The 15,756-nt window shown below is 54.8% G+C and overlaps 1 protein-coding gene across 1 annotated transcript; it reads left to right on the forward strand.

Annotated features, from left to right (window-relative positions):
- The first annotated feature begins 3,505 nt into the window (after positions 1-3,505).
- On the forward strand, positions 3,506-12,974 carry MCAT (malonyl-CoA-acyl carrier protein transacylase). Its single transcript, XM_077914207.1, has 4 exons — positions 3,506-3,949; positions 4,839-4,926; positions 8,264-8,481; positions 11,667-12,974. The coding sequence occupies exons 1-4, from the start codon at positions 3,521-3,523 to the stop codon at positions 12,084-12,086; spliced, it is 1,155 nt and encodes a 384-aa protein (XP_077770333.1). The 5' UTR covers positions 3,506-3,520; the 3' UTR covers positions 12,087-12,974.
- The last annotated feature ends 2,782 nt before the right edge of the window (positions 12,975-15,756 follow it).

The raw sequence follows: 15,756 nt of genomic DNA on the forward strand, positions 1-15,756 counted from the left end.
TCAAGGTCACACAGCTGGACAGCGGTGGAGTCAGGATTCCCACCCAGAGGCTCTGAGGATTTGCACCCTTAACCCGTGTGTCATTCAGCTTCCCAATTCCAAGTGTGACTCAACCCAGTATATCCTTGTATTTTATTTATGTGTTTCCTTTATTACATGAGTAATCCACTTTTATTGCAAAGGAACTGGAAAACACGAAGGAAAAAAATAAAACCACCTACTTTCCCATCGCCTAGAGCAAAGCACTGTCAACACTTCAGTGTTTCCATGACTTTTTTTCAAAGCGTATCATACCTTCCTTTTACAAGAATGCCTTCATGCTACCAGTGGTTTTATAATTTTTCTTCCTCTTACAATAAATCAGACACCTCTTTCTACATTAATAAACATTTGTCTACATTGTTTTTTTAAACGTTTTTTTAAAGATTTATTTATTTATGATAGACACAGAGAGAGAGAGAGAGAGAGGCAGAGACACAGGAGGAGGGAGAAGCAGCTCCATGCCGGGAGCCTGACGTGGGACTTGATCCCGGGACACCAGGATCGCACCCTGGGCCAAAGGCAGGCGCCAAACCGCTGAGCCACCCACCCCCCTACACTGGTTTTCTTAATTGTGAAATGTTGCATACAGAGATGTACTTAAAACCGGTGTACACTTTAAAATAATAATAAAAAGAAACTTCAGCCCCAAACAGTCAGAAGCTTGGGCTTTTCTGCCTCCTTGCTTCTTCTTCCTTTTTTTTTTTTTTAGACTTTATTTATTTATTCATGAGAGACATAGGCAGAGGGAGAAGCGGGCTCCATGCAGGACTTGATCCCAGGACCCCAGGATCACGCCCTGAGCCAAAGGCAGACACTCAACCACTGAGCCACCCAGGCGTCCCTCTGCCTCCTTGCTTCTGAGCTGACTGCACCTGTATTCAGATTTCCAGAGTAGGGGTGCAGGGGTGCACACTTCTGTGAGCTGGAACAGGTACCCTCAGCTGAGCCAGGCAGCAGGGCATGGACAGGGTCTCATCAGGCCGTGATCAAGACTAGTCAAGTGGCTGACAGGAATCTGGGCCTGGCTCACTGGGGATTCTGTTCCTAAAATAAGCAGTAGAGAAACCGGTAGGATCTTGGGGATGACAGCCCCGGTAGGGAAGTGCACACACCATTCCGGGGTCTCTTCTCACCACCACCCCGGGGATGCCGTTGCCCCTCTGCTGGCTGGCTGGCTCCTCACTTCCTAGACTGTCCACCCCATGTTTGTGATGAGTCCATCCTCCAGGAGTTCTTGAGAATGACCCCAAGGAGGTAACATTCTGAAATCTTGCATTCTATCTCATGGTTGACTGATGCTTGGCTGAGTAAGAATTCAAAGTTGGAGACTCTTGTCCTCATGCATCATGAAGCCACATTGTGAAGCCCGGCTGCCACAGTGCTCACAGGCAGGCTGAAGCCATTCAGAGTCTTGAGCCCTATTTTGTCACTAGAGTTCCGGAATGTCACCCTGGTAGTCCTCTTTGTGGGTCTAATTTCATCCACCGTGCCAGTACGCAGGGGGCCCTTTCCATGTGGGGAAACTCATATCCTTTATTTTTCAGAAATTGGATTTTTTTTTGGGGTGATTTCCTTCCTTCTGTTTTCTCACTTCTCATTCTGAAACCCCTTTTACTCATCATCCTGGACCTTCTAGGCTGGTCTTCTAACTTCCTTTTCTCTCCTATTTGTCATGGGATTTTGTTTTGGTTTAGTTTTTAGTTTTGCGGAGGGATTTCTTTGTTTTGGCTTGGTTGGGTTGTTTTTGTTTTTGCTTTACCCTCAACTTTTCCTTCCTGGCCTTCTGTTGAGGTTTACAATTCTGCTATCCTATTTTTAAAATTGTATTTATTTACTTATTTATTTGAGAGAGAAAGAGAGCACGAACAGAAGAAAAGGGCAGAGGGAGAGGGAGAAGCAGGCTCCTCACTGACTGGGGAGCCCGATGCAGGGTTCAATCCCAAGACCCTGGGGTGATGCCCTAAGCTGAAGGCAGACAGTTAACATACTGAGCCACTGAGGCACCCCACTGCTATCCTATTTTTAATTTCCAAGGTGTTCTTATTTGTTTTCTAAATGTCCTTTTTTGGGGGCACCTGGGTGGCTCAGTCGGTTAAACATCTGCCTTCAGGTCAGGTCATGATCCCTGGGTCATGGGGCTGAACCCCGAGTCCAGCTCCCTAATCATCAGGGAGTCTGCTTCTCCCTCTCTCTCTCTGCATCTCCCCCTGCATGTGCTCTCTCTCTCTCAAATAAATAAATAAAATCTTTTTAAAAATAGATACCTTCAAATAGTCCTCTTTATTTTAAATTTCTTTCACCCTCAGATCTACAAGCAGTTGATGCTGCCCAGTCCTAAGCTTTGGAGGAGGCTTTTGTATAAATGAGGCTTGGTCAGCTTTCCCCACTGTCGGGAGGGATCTGGCTGTCTGCAGTCGGGCAGGTCAGGTAATACTGGTCTTCCTGCTTTTCGGCTTCCAGGGGTTCTTTCCTTTCGTGTTCTCCTTGTCCTTGTGGATTTATGGGCTTCTGGAGGCAATGTGTGCTCTATTCATGTCTTAACCTGAAAATCTCCTCCGTATCTTTGATGACCACAGAGTTGTGCAGATTTGCCATATAACCCATTTAAAGAGTCTCCTCTAGTTAACTATATGGCTTCTTTTCCTTTCTTTTTTCTTTTCTTTTCCTTTCTTTTCTGTCTGTCTGTCTGTCTGTCACAAGCAAGGCTGCCTTAGATGCTGAGTTTGGGCTTTGCTCATTCGATTCTCAGGACAAACTCACTGAACTAGACTTGCTGATGTAATTCCACCTAGATCTTTCTCATGGGGCGGGGGTGGGGGGGAGGTCTGTGTGTCTGTCTCCTGGGCGCCTGGCAGGACACGAGACAGGAGCAGAGGGCAAGTGCGGGTGAAGTCAGGCCCTGGCCCGGCCTCACCCCAGCGCTCAGAGGCATCCCACTCCCCTTCTGTCTCGGACCACCTGTCACTCCAGCCTTGGAGCCTTCCACGGAGGGTGGAGGGTAGCAGCCCCTGGCCGTGACAGCGCGGTCGTGAGGAATCCAACAAGCCAAGGTCTGAAACGCATCCAAGGCTCTGATCCCGTCAAGGGAGCTGATAGCGATCGGACGCTTCTGCGCGCCTGCCTGTCTGGTTTGGAGGCACGACTGTTGCTCCCTGCACCGCGCCTGGGCTGAGAAATCAAACAGAAACCACGTGGGGGCGTCCCAAGCCCCCGCACCCGCGAGGCACAGCGACGTCTACACTGCGTCGCCGCTGGGTCACCAAGGTCGCGGGCTAGCGGCCGCGGGGGCTCCGCAGGCGCCCGGGTCACTCCCGGCCCCGCCGCGCAGGCGCGCGAGCTCCCGGAGCCCGGGCGGAACCCGTCCCCGCGGAACCTTTCTCCCCGCGCCCGGGGGCGGCCCGCCCGGCGGGAAATGCGTGAGGGGCCGCGCCCTGCGCCTCGGTCGCCCGGGTAACGCGCGGCCGGCGGCGGCCTCACCATGAGCCTGCGGGGCGCGCGGGCCGCGGGGGCCGCGTGGGCTCGGGGCTGGGGCGCGGGCTGCCGCCGCGGCGCCTCGGACCTCCCGCGGCCCCCGCCGCGCGCCGTGGACGTGGCGGAGCTGCTGCGAGACGCCACGGTCGCGGAGGAAAGGCCGCGGGCGGCGGAGGCGCGGCGGCCGCCGGGCCAGTGCTCGGTGCTGCTCTTCCCGGGCCAGGGCAGCCAGCTGGTGGGCATGGGCCGGGGGCTGCTCCGCTTCCCGCGCGCCCGCGAGCTCTACGCCGCCGCCCGCAGCGTGCTGGGCTACGACCTGCTGGAGCTGAGCCTGCACGGGCCGCAGGAGGCCCTGGACCGCACCGCGCACTGCCAGCCCGCCGTCTTCGTGGCCTCGCTGGCCGCCGTGGAGAAGCTGCAGCACCTGCAGCCCGCGGTGAGGCCCGACGGCCCGTGGCCCGCGGGCGGGATGGGCGGGGCCGGGGGCTCCAGGTGCATCGCCTCGGGGAGGCCTCGCGGTTCGCACTGTGCGGGGTGGGTGGCGGGGCGGTGGGGATGCGGCGCTATGAAGCCTGCGTGTCGGGGGAGGGGCTGGGCAGCCCAGGGCTGGGCTCAGCTTTGATTTATATTATTTTTAGAGATTTCATTCATTCATGAGAGAGGGAGAAGCAGGCACCCCGCGGAGAGCCCCTGCAGGACTCGATCCCAAGACCCCGGGATCACGCCCTGAGCCAAAGGCAGACGCTCCACAACTGAGCCACGCGGGTGCCCTGATTTGGCTTATTTTTTAAAGGTCATTCATTTTTATTTAATTCTTTTAAAGATTTTATTTATTTATTCATGACAGACACACAGAGAGAGACAGAGGCAGGGACACAGGCAGAGGGAGAAGCAGGCTCCCTGCAGGGAGCCCGATGCGGGACTCGATCCCGGGTCCCCAGGATCATGCCCTGGGCCAAAGCAGCGCTAAACCGCTGAGCCACCCGGACTGCCCCAAAATTTTATATATATTTATTTGAGAGACACAGAGCAGGAGTGGCAGGGGGAGGAGGAGAGGAAGAAGCAGATGCCCTGCTGAGCAGGGACCCTGTCACCGGGCTCCATCTCAGGACCCCGAGATCATGACCTGAGCCAAAGGCAGACCCAACCGACTGAGCCTCCCAGGCCCTGCTGTGTGTCCTCTTCTAGCCAGAGCTCCAGGCCAGTGGCTCCTGGTTCCTTGAGCCTCTGAACACCCTGTCAGCTCTCACGTGCAGAACCTGGGACCGAACACCCCACCCATCCCCTAAAGAACTTGGTCTCATGTCCCACATCTGTCACCACAGGTTATTGAGAACTGTGTTGCTGCTGCCGGATTCAGTGTGGGAGAATTTGCAGCCCTAGTGTTTGCTGGAGCCATGGAATTTACTGAAGGTACACAGGAAGGGGTTTGGTTTTGTGCCAGGGTGTTCTCTTGCTGGGCTCACTGGGGACCAAGGACACTCAAAAATAATTCTTGGAGCCACTTGGGTGATAGAGAAGGGAGCACATGGATGAAAATGACATTGGAACCTGAAGACCAGACTTCACCTTGATTCCCTTTTTTTTTGTTGTTGTTCTTTTTTGTTTGTTTGTTTGGCTTTGGTTTTTTTTTGTTTGTTTGTTTGTTTTTATTCCCTTTAAAGCCTGATGGGTTCATTGGAGATTTTCTTTCTTTTTGTAATCTCCTGAACTCTGCTTGCCTGTCTCCCACACTGTCCTGGGTGCCTCAGTCCACTCCCACATCACCAGTGCCTGTGACCCTATCAAAGGCCTGCAGATGGTCACGGAATGAAAAAGTAAATGAATGTTTGATCTTGAGCATATCAGTTTCGCTCAAGATGTTTGCTCCTTAGTGAAACCAGTTAAACTGTTTTGCTTATAGTTAAATATGGGCAAAGGATGTGAACAGACCTTTCTCTAAAGAAGATGTACAGATGGGGATCCCTGGGTGGCGCAGCGGTTTGGCACCTGCCTTTGGCCCAGGGCGCGATCCTGGAGACCCGGGATCGTATCCCACATCAGGCTCCCGGTGCATGGAGCCTGCTTCTCCCTCTGCCTGTATCTCTACCTCTCTCTCTCTCTCTCTCTGTGTGACTATCATGAATAAATAAATTTTTAAAAAATTTAAAAAAAACAAAGAAGAAGATGTACAGATGGCCAACAGGCATGTGAAAAGATGTTCAATATCACTAATCCTTAGGGATGTGCAAATCAAAACCACACTGTGTGGCAGGCCCGGTGGCGCAGCGGTTTAGTGCTGCCTGCAGCCCGGGGTGTGATCCTGGAGACAGGGATCGAGTCCCACGTCAGGCTCCCTGCATGGAGCCTGCTTCTCTCTCTGCCTCTCTCTCTCTCTGAATAAATAAATTAAAAATCTTAAAAAACAAAACAAAACCACACTGAGGTACCACTTGATTCCCAATAGGATGGCTTCAGCTAAATATATAATGGGGCACCTGAGTGGCTCTGTCAGTTAAGCATCTGCCTTCGGCTTAGGTCATGGTCCCAGGGTCTTGGGATCAAGTCCTGCATCACAGGGCTCCCTGCTCAGTGGGAGTCTCTCCTCCCTCTGCCATTCCCCCTGTTCAGGCTCTCTCTCTCTCTCTCTCAAATATTTTTAAAAATATATAATAATAATAAAAAATTTTAAATTAGTAAGTGTTGGCAAGAATGTGAAAAAATAGGACCCTCAGACACGGCTGGCGAGAATGTAAAATGCTGCGGCCACTGTGGAAACCAGTTTAATGGTTCCACAAGAAGTTACACATAGAATTACCATATGGCCCAGTGGTTCTGTCTGCAGGTATATACCTAAAAAATGAAAATATATGTTGATACAAAAAAAACCTGCACACAAAAGTTCATAACAACATTATTCAAAATAGCCCAAAGATGGAAACAATCCAAATGTCCCTCATCAGATGAGTTGGTAAGCAAATTGCACTCTGTCCATGCAATGGAATATTCTTCAGCCATAATAAGGAATAAAGTGCTGATACATGCTACAACATGGATGAGCCTCAAAAACATGCTCAGTGAAAGAAGCAATCCCTTTTATATGAAATGTCCAGAATATGCAAATCCACAGAGACAACAGATTAGAGATTATGGGGGCAGAGGAAAGGAGAAATGGGGAGTGGTTCCTTCATGGATATGGGGTATTTTATGGAGGGATGGAAAGTTTTGAAACTAGAATGAGCTGGAGGATGCATATTATAAATACAACAAGTACCACTGAGCCATAGACTTAAAACTCATTCAATTTTTTTTTAATTTATTTTATGATAGTCACAGAGAGAGAAAGAGAGAGGCAGAGACATAGGCAGAGGGAGAAGCAGGCTCCATGCCCCAGGAGCCTGATGTGGGATTCGATCCCGGGTCTCCAGGATCGCACCCTGGGCCAAAGGCAGGCGCCAAACCACTGCGCCACCCAGGGATCCCCAAAACTCATTCTATTTTATGACTTTTACTTCAGGGTTTTGGAAAACAGTATTATAGCACTGGTAAGGAAACAACTAAAAAATGCTGCATATTCACACCTCCTAGTAAAACTTTTATATACATAGAGTTTTCTGTGCACATAATTTGCAGTTATAGCAGATGTATATCCTGTGTTTTTTCACTTGACATTTTGCATAGTTAACGCCTGCACGGGAAGACTTCACGTGCCCTCTCCACTTTTCCCCTGTGTTCTTTGCTACTTCCTACCTCAGGCTCTCAGTGGATTTGCTCCAAAGTTTGCTCCCTACCTGGGTGAGGGCCCCACAGTCCAGTACAACTGTATGGACATGCAGAGTGAAGGAAGATGTATTAGGAAGGGTGCAGGGTGTGCTCCTCAGACCTTCCCTGTGGTCCCAGGAAACCCTGGACGGCCCCTTAACTTGTCCTCAGTCCACTCATCCCCTCCCCCAGGGAGAGGACCCAGGACCAGGATGACAGATGTCCAGTCATTACAGGCCATTCTTATGTCACGGTCACTGGAGCCACCTTCCCTGGGCACAGCCCAGGCTTTTCACCTAACACTTGAGCTGCACTGAGCCAGGAACTCTGCATTTCCGTTCATCTGCCTTGGCAGTGTCAGCTTCTACAGCTCCAAGTAGGGGCAGTAAAACTTGATTTATGAGAATCCTATGTTACTGAAACTGATTCCCAGTTTTTACAACAATCTAGGTAGATTAGATATTATCCTCATTTTATTAACTGAAAATTTGACCCGAAAGGTCATGACTTGCCCAAAACAGTATGGCTCAAGGTCTGCTCCTTGGCACCCTGCTCCCTGCCTCAGGGTTTCTCAACTGCAGCACTGTTGACATTTTGGACCAGGTAGTAACTTGTTTTGGGTGGAGCTGTGCATTGTGGGATGTGGAGCAGCATCCCTGACCTCTACCACCAGATGTCAGTAGCGAGCACCCCTCCCCACACGTGCACAGGCTTCGCGATTGCGACAGAACCACCAGCCTCTATCAAGCCGGCTTTAAAGCTGGGAGCTCCACGGTTTCGTGTGTAGAGCGCCAAGGACAGCGCCCCCTTTCTCAGGATGGTGGCGCCATCCCCATGTGCTAGATGGAGATGCGAAGAACGGAAGAACCGTGGCCTTGTGGACTGGTGACAAACACCAGTGTCCGCGTCTCCAGCGTACAGCGCAGAGCTTGTGCTTTGTCTTTCAGCTCCAGGCTTCCCTCCTTTGTTCCGTGCCCTGATTTTTCCAAATGCGCTTCTCTCTGGATAGGTCTGTATGCGGTGAAAATCCGAGCAGAGGCCATGCAGGCAGCCTCGGAAGCTGTCCCCAGCGGGATGCTGTCTGTCCTCGGCAAGCCCCAGTCCAAGTTCAGCTTCGCCTGTTTGGAAGCCCAGGAGCACTGCAAGACTTTGGGCATAGCGGACCCCGTGTGTGAGGTGGCCAACTACCTCTTTCCTGATTGCAGGGTGATCTCAGGACACCTGGAGGTTGGTGCCAATGGGAATAGCCTTCCGAGACAACCAGGGCGGTAGGGAGGGTTGAATTGTCCCACCCACACTCGGGGGAGGGGAGGGGGTGATGGGTGCTCTGCCAAGCCGTGATCTTTGGAGGAAGTATTTGAGCAGGGGTGGGAGGGGTGGGGTGGCAGGAGGCCAGGATCCGGTCTCACTCCACGTTGCATAGACAAGGACCCTGGGCAAATCCCCTCGCCCTCTTGAAGGTAAAGGTGTTGGGCCAGATGATCCCCAGGGCCTTCCTGTAGTAAATTCTGGGATTCTCACAACCTCTGATCTGATCCTCTTTAGCAAGAGGAGAAGCCATTCCTGCTAGGTTTTCCCACCCCACTGTGCCTTTTCTTAAGTGTCTGTTTTTACCCCTTTCCTTCTGTCCTTCCTTCCATTCACTGCTTCCCTAGATGTTTCTAAAGCAGCTCCTCTGTAACCAGCACTGAGGGCACATGGTCTGATAAGCTGGGAACAGGGACCATGGGTTTGGGGGCACAGTAAGGGTTGGGCTGGCTGCCAGAAGGCCTGAGGACGCAGCACCAAGAGTGGTGCTTGGAAGTAAGTCCGCCAGGAAGAGGACATCCCCAGCGGAGAGGCAGTGAGCGGCCAATGGAAGAGGGCAGGTCTGTACCGAGGCCGCGGCCCTGGAGTGCCAAGCGGGTCCACGCAGGGTCTCGCCTGAGGGGCTGCTGGTGCAGGGCCAGCGTCTGCGCAGCTCATGTCACCTAGGCCTTGCAGCCAGCCTGTGCTCCCCAGAAAGGAGTCCCGTTTTACACACAAGGAAGCTGAGGAAGAGTGAGAGGCCAGTGCTTAGAGATGTGGAGGTGGCCTGGAGGCCTGGCCTGTCTCATTCTAGAACCTTCTGTCTCCACTCAGCTGCTCTCAGTCTATCATCCCCTGTGAGGCCTTGACAGTATGCCAGGGGTCTGTGTGAATCTCCCTTGAACCAGTGAGTCTCTCCTGTGACAGTTCTGAGAAGATAGGAAGATCAGTGACAGTGGCCCTGTGTTGATCGTATTGCTGGTTGCTCGTTCCCATTAACAGCCTTGGAACAGCCCAGAAGTGAGTGGGGAGGGGCCCCAAACCAGGGCAGGCATCTCCCCACACAGCTCCCAGACAGGTACGCAGGATGACAACTGCTGGGATTCCCAGGGGGGTTAGCCTTCTGGTGCAGTTGGAAGTGCCAAGGCAAAGAGCTCAGGTGAGGGCACGGCCTTCCCAGAGCAGGACAGTCCCTTTGCAACAGCTGATGTGACATAAACCCCTTGGCCTCTGCTAAACCAGAGCCTGGGCTGAGGGCCAGCCTCCCACACCCTGAAGCTGTTGGCTGGGCTCCTGTGGCCCCAGCCTGGGACGAAAACTGACTCTGAGATGCTGAAATGATGCTGGAAGTGCCACCGAGTAGCCACCCATGCAGGTGCCGCTGACCAGACAGTCCAGTCATGGTGGGGAGGGTCTGAAAGGCCTGTGATCAGAGGGGCTTCTGGGTGCCCCTCAGTGAGATGGGGATGGAGGGAAGTGGTAGGGTAATGACGTGAAGCGTCAGGACAGGCTGGACTCTGCTGCAGTGACAGGCGGCCCAGACCCCTCTGTGCTTCCCACAGGAGTGGGTCACACTGCCGTCACACTTTGCTTCCCTATGCTGAGCTCTGCTCCACTTCGCTTTCACCAGCGCTCGGGCCAGCAGCAGCCTGTGTGGGACGCCGACAGACTCGGCTCAGGATGGTAAGACGTGGTGAGCCACAGGCTGCATTGGTGATGCCCAGGTGGATCTGTCCACCTGCAGGGACGGGCCACAGAGATGGGCGACAGGTGCCATCTGACCAAAAGTAGGAATCCTTCCTACCCTTTGGGGACACAAATAGCTAACCTATTACAGACTTTTTATTTTATCACTTTTTAAAGATTTTATTTATTCATGAGAGACAGAGAGAGATAGATGCAGAGACACATGCAGAGAGAGGAGCAGGTTCCCTGCGGGGACCCCGATGCAGGACTTGATCCTAGAACCCCAGGGTCAGACCCTGAGCCAAAGGCAGACGCTCACCCACTGGTCCACCTAGGCGTCCCAGGTTACAGGTCTTTTAGTGTACGTGGCTGGGCTCGGCATATGAGGTCATTGCTGACCCTCATGTAGTGCCTGTGCGCCAGGCGGAGTTCTCCTCCATAGCCTGAGTTAACTGTTGTCCGCCTTTTATAGATGAGGGAACCGAGGCCCAGAGGTGAGACAGAGGGAGACAGGCTCGTCCAAGGTCATGCAACTGCTGGGACCTAAGCTCACCCTCCATCTTCCAGGGAACAGCAGGCTCAGCCTCTGCGTGGCTGTAGATGGTGGCGGGCCAGAGACGGGGCCAGAGACAGGCAGACAGACCATGTAGTGCAGGGGAAGCCCTCGGGCAGAGCTGGTGGAGGGCTGGCAGGGGGGCAGGCCTGGCTGTGTCCTGAGGCCATATGGTCTCTGAAAATGTCTACTATTTTTAAAATATTTGCAAATTATGTTATTTGCAAACAGCTCTGAGGTGGAGCCTGTTAGCTGGGAGGCCCTTTCTAGGCTGAGACGCCCTTCAGGGGAAGGGTTTTGGCTTCAGGGACAGAGCTCTTGACTTCTCGAGAAGTCAAGACAAGGGGGTTCTGATAGAAATGACGCCTGGAGTCTCTTGAGTTCTTATCTTGAGGGTTATGAAGCAGTAAGAAAACGGGCCTATAATTGAAGACTAGGTAGCATGTTCTCCTTTATCCGACCCTTACACCTCCTGCCTGACCGCGTCCCAGCAACCTCGTGAAGCAGCTGAAGTTGTGCCCACTTTGTGGATGACAAGAGTTCAGAGGTTGAGTGGTTTGCCCCAGGCGCCCGGGCTGCTGCATGAGGCGCTGGGGTGGACCAGGCTTCCCGGCCTCCATCTCTCTCTAGCCACCTGCCCAGCTGGGGGGTAGGAATGGTCATAGCCCCAGGGGAGGACTTCGGGGCTGCTGAGTACACAACTGATGTGTTCTGGAACAAAGAGGTGAAGTGAGCCAGTCCTCGCGGCTCTTTACAGGATGAAACAGGCAGATGGGTCAGAGCGTCTTCTATCCACAGGACCGAGCTGGTGCCAGTGGTGGCCGCCTCGCCGTGTGGTGCCTCCCCTAAGATGTCCTTGGCTTAAACTTCTTTCTTCTTCTCCCAGGCGCTGCAGTTCCTCCAGAAGAATTCCTCTAAGTATCACTTCAGGCGCACCAAGATGCTGCCCGTCAGCGGTGGGTTCCATACGCGCCTCATGGAGCCAGCCTTGGAGCCCCTGACCCAAGTCCTAAAGTCGGTTGGTGTCAAGAAGCCTCTGGTTTCCGTCCACTCAAACGTCGATGGGAAGAGATACATGCATCCAAAACACATCCAGAAGTTGCTGGTGCAGCAGGTGGTCTCCCCGGTGAAGTGGGAGCAGACGATGCATGCCATATACGAGAGGAAGAAGGGTGTCGAGTTCCCCAAGACTTTTGAAGTCGGACCTGGGAAGCAGCTGGGAGCCATCCTGAAGAGTTGCAACCTGCAGGCCTGGAAGTCCTACCAGAACGTGGAAGTGCTGGCGGACGACGATGGCGGGGCCTAGAGCAGGCCCCAGAGCAGGCCGAAGGAGTCTGCGGTGCCGGGGGAGGGGCGGGGGGCCCAGGGGGTGCTGCTCTGGGCCTGGGCCGCTTCCTCCGAGGTGATTGGGAGGCTCTGTGTGTAAAGTGCTTTGACGGCCACTTGAAAGGCACTGAGAGGATTTCTTTTTTTTTTTTTTTTTGAGAGGATTTCTTTTACTGGACCAGGTCCGGCTCTCCCACTCACCCCCGCCTCCCCCAGGCATGTTCCGAGGCTCGGGCAGCAGCCCTGCTGCCAGAAGTCTTGGTGAGGACCTGCTCCGCCTCCCCCAGCTCTGGTCTCAGGTGGCTGCTCTGTAAGGGGCTGAAGGCACCTGGCGGGCGGGCATGTTCCAGGGCCTGGGAAGGCTCAGCCCAACGCCTATCACGCCCTGGTGTAGCCGTGAGGCAGGCCAGAGCCAGAGCAGCTCCTCCACTGCCCCGCTGGCCTGTGCACACCCACGGCCAGAATCTTAGCCCCATGGTCACTGAACGCAAGGGGCTTTAAGACACAATTGGCCTTGGCGGCCGTTCTGTCCACCCCAACACTCAACAGGTGGGAGACCCGGTCCCACATTTGTTTATTTCCCAACAGTGTTGAGTGTGCCTGCTGTATGCCTGTGAGTGGCCTCTACCCTCTGCTGGGGAAGAGGGTCCCGAGCAAGGCGGGAAGGGTTTGGGGAGGCTGGGCGCTCGGTCTCCCCACGCCCCTGGCATCCCCTCAGACGGTGATCGCGGACTGTCTCCCATGTGCCCGGGACCTGCTGTGGCACAGGCTGCCCTCAGAGCTTCTCAGCCAGCTCCACACTGGGAGCAAAGCGCAGGTTCTCTGTGGATGCCGCTCCTGCCCTGATACTAAAAACGAGTAATTCTAAGCTTCTCGGGGTTTTGTCATTAATCCGCAATCGTGGGAAAACCTCACAGTACGGAATCTCTGCATCTGTCCGTAAATGTGGCTGTTGTGTAGACTCCTGTCAAATCCTGGGGAGCTTCCTCATTTTTAATTCCACGGTGTCTCTCAACAGGGGCCCCGTTGGCCTCTGGGCAGACCTGTTACACACACGGTGCGGGCAGCCGCCCTGGCTCCTGGCCACTCCGTGCAGGTAGCTCTTCAGGCGTTGTGACCCCCGGACAGGCCCCCGTGTGTCCGCCGCCCCGGCCGAGCCCCTGCACATAGGGCCATGGAACCCGATCTTCACCACGGCCTGACATGGAGGGTTCTTTGGAGTTCAGTGACGAAATAAGGATCTCTTCAAAATCTCTTGTAGAAGTTCTCAAACATTCACAAAGAACCTTGCTAGTATCTTTAGAGTGTGGATCCTGTCTGAACCCCCTTCTCCGAGCGCTGTAGTAGCAGGAAGCTCTGAGAGGAGACTGGCCGGGCTCCCCAGTCTGGGCTTCCGTTCTCGCCGTGCTGCAGGCTGGATGGTATCATGGGGCCACCCTCAGCTCGAAGGAGCATGGTCCACGGTCCCACGTAAGGGAGCTGCAGAGGCAGTGGAGGGGGAGTTCCCACGTGGCAGGCCTTGCTGCTTCTATGGGCACAGCCCTTTACCTCAGGGCCCAGGATGGCGCTCTCAGGCCCATCCCTACTCGAAGGCACAGCAATTGAGGGACATAGGGTGCTGTCCTAAGGAAGGTTCCAGAAAGCTGGCCACGTCTCTGCCTGCACTGCAGGAGCTTCCTAGTTTGGGGAACCCAGGGGTGCAGGAGCCCTGGGAGCCCGGGCCAAGGTGGATGGGGCCTCCTCCTGCCCCTGCAGACTGAGTTGGGATGAGTGACAGAGGCATAGGGTGCTGAGGGGAGTTATGGGGAGCCCAGGGTCTGGGGTGTGGGCCTTAAGGGTGGTGGTGGATCCTACATCCTGCTCCTTGGCAGGTCTGGGCTAGTTCCTGCCCCCTGAGGAAAGTAGCCCACGCCATTGCTCCCACGGTGCTGGAGGCAGGAGTCCCACCTTCCACCACATTTGGGTCCCGTGCCAGTGGAGGCCCTGGGCCTGTTTCTCTCCAGCAGCTCGCCTCCCTCAGTCCGCCTGGAATGGGGTGCTGCTTCCCTACCTGGCAGAAACAGATCTCCCTGGGCACCTTCTTCCTAAGAGAACAGATCTTGCCTCTTCATTCCTAAAAATCTTGACTGGCCCAAGGGCCTTGATCAAAAGTCTCTGAAACCGCAAAGGCGATAGGGCCCCTTGTGCCCTGGCAGCCTTGTTGCCTCCTCTGGGAAGGCGCTTCGCTGTTTCCAGCAGCCTCCACCCCAGGGGATAGGGGCTGTGTCCAGGCACTGCCCCTGGGACCTGCTGCAGAGGAGCCGCAGGAGATGGGGGCCTCATGTGGAGGTGACCGTGTCACCCCTGCCCCCTTCCTGGGAGGGATGGGCCTCTAGTCTTTCCTTTCTGGGGTTGGACAGTCAAGATTTCTGGTATCGCTGTTGCTTAAGCATCTGTCCGCAACTTGTGCAAGTTGCCACGTGGACCAGCCAGACTGGGTTTGACTGTGACCCCTCCCCGTGGGCCTCAGCATCTTACTGCCCCATGCAGCTGGACTGGCCAACGGTGACGGTCAGAGGATCCCACTGCCCCTCTGGTCAAGCCCCTTACTTCTCTGCTTTGAGCAGATGAGTGAAGTGGCTGCAGCTGGCACCTCCTGTGGGGGCGCAGCAGCAGTGGGCAGCTCCTCACAACCCCAGGGTTGGCATGAACCGGCAAGACAGGGAGTCACACCTCCATCAAGCTCAGCCAGGGCTCCCACCCCAGGGCCTTTGTATGTGCCACTCCCCCTAGCTAGGTGACCCCTTCCCTCGTCTCCTCCACAGCAGCTCCTCCAGCCAGCCTGGTCTGTGTCCCATCCACCCCAGCCCGTTTCTGTCCTGTTGCCTCCAGAACACAGCCCACAGCTCTTCTGTGCTTTTTTCCCTCCCCCAAAAACAACGATTAGAGGGGCCAGGTCTTCACATCCCCGGAACTTATGCCCAAGCCTAGCACAGTAGGGGCTCCCCTGACATCCATGGGTGGGGAGAATGCTGCAAACCCTAGAACACCTGGGGAGGGAGGTCCCCAAATTCTGCAAGGAGAAGCCTCTGCATCAGCTGCACCAGGGGGCTCCATAAACAGCATTCCCCTTCCCTCTTCTCACTGAAGCCCAAGCTCCTTGAGAAGCTGCAGGCACCTCCGGCCACATCTAACACCTACATGGTCAGGTGGGCAGTTCTATCCCGAGAGCTTAGGAGCAAGCTGGGGCTAGATGGTTAGGGAGGACTTCCTGGAAGAGGTGCCTCTGGATCTGGCCTTGCCACTCCCCGGTTTGCCCTGGGTGGTTTTGGGATGGCCTGACCTTGCCCCAAGGGCCGGGTAGTCAGGCCCCAAGCCGTGAGGGGCGGGACCTGGAGAGCTGTGGCACAGGAGCCTGGTGGTGGCCAGGAGTACGCGGGACCTGGCCAGCCTGGCCGGAGGGAGGCATGTAGCTGCACATGCCAGATGGGCTTTCATGGGCTCTGGGGCTAGCGGAGGGCAGGCCCCGAAGAGGCAGCTGCAGAGGACGTGGGCACGGGGCTGGAGCAAGGGGGGGCCCAGCCCAGGGCTGGCATCTGAGACAGGGGAACTGTGGTGGGGCAGGGGGACAGTCAGAGCCCAAGTTCCAGAAAGAGGACCTGACTGGGTCT

This window comes from Canis aureus, chromosome 11 (genome assembly GCF_053574225.1).
Source record: "Canis aureus isolate CA01 chromosome 11, VMU_Caureus_v.1.0, whole genome shotgun sequence".
Classification (NCBI taxonomy): Eukaryota; Metazoa; Chordata; class Mammalia; order Carnivora; family Canidae; genus Canis; species Canis aureus.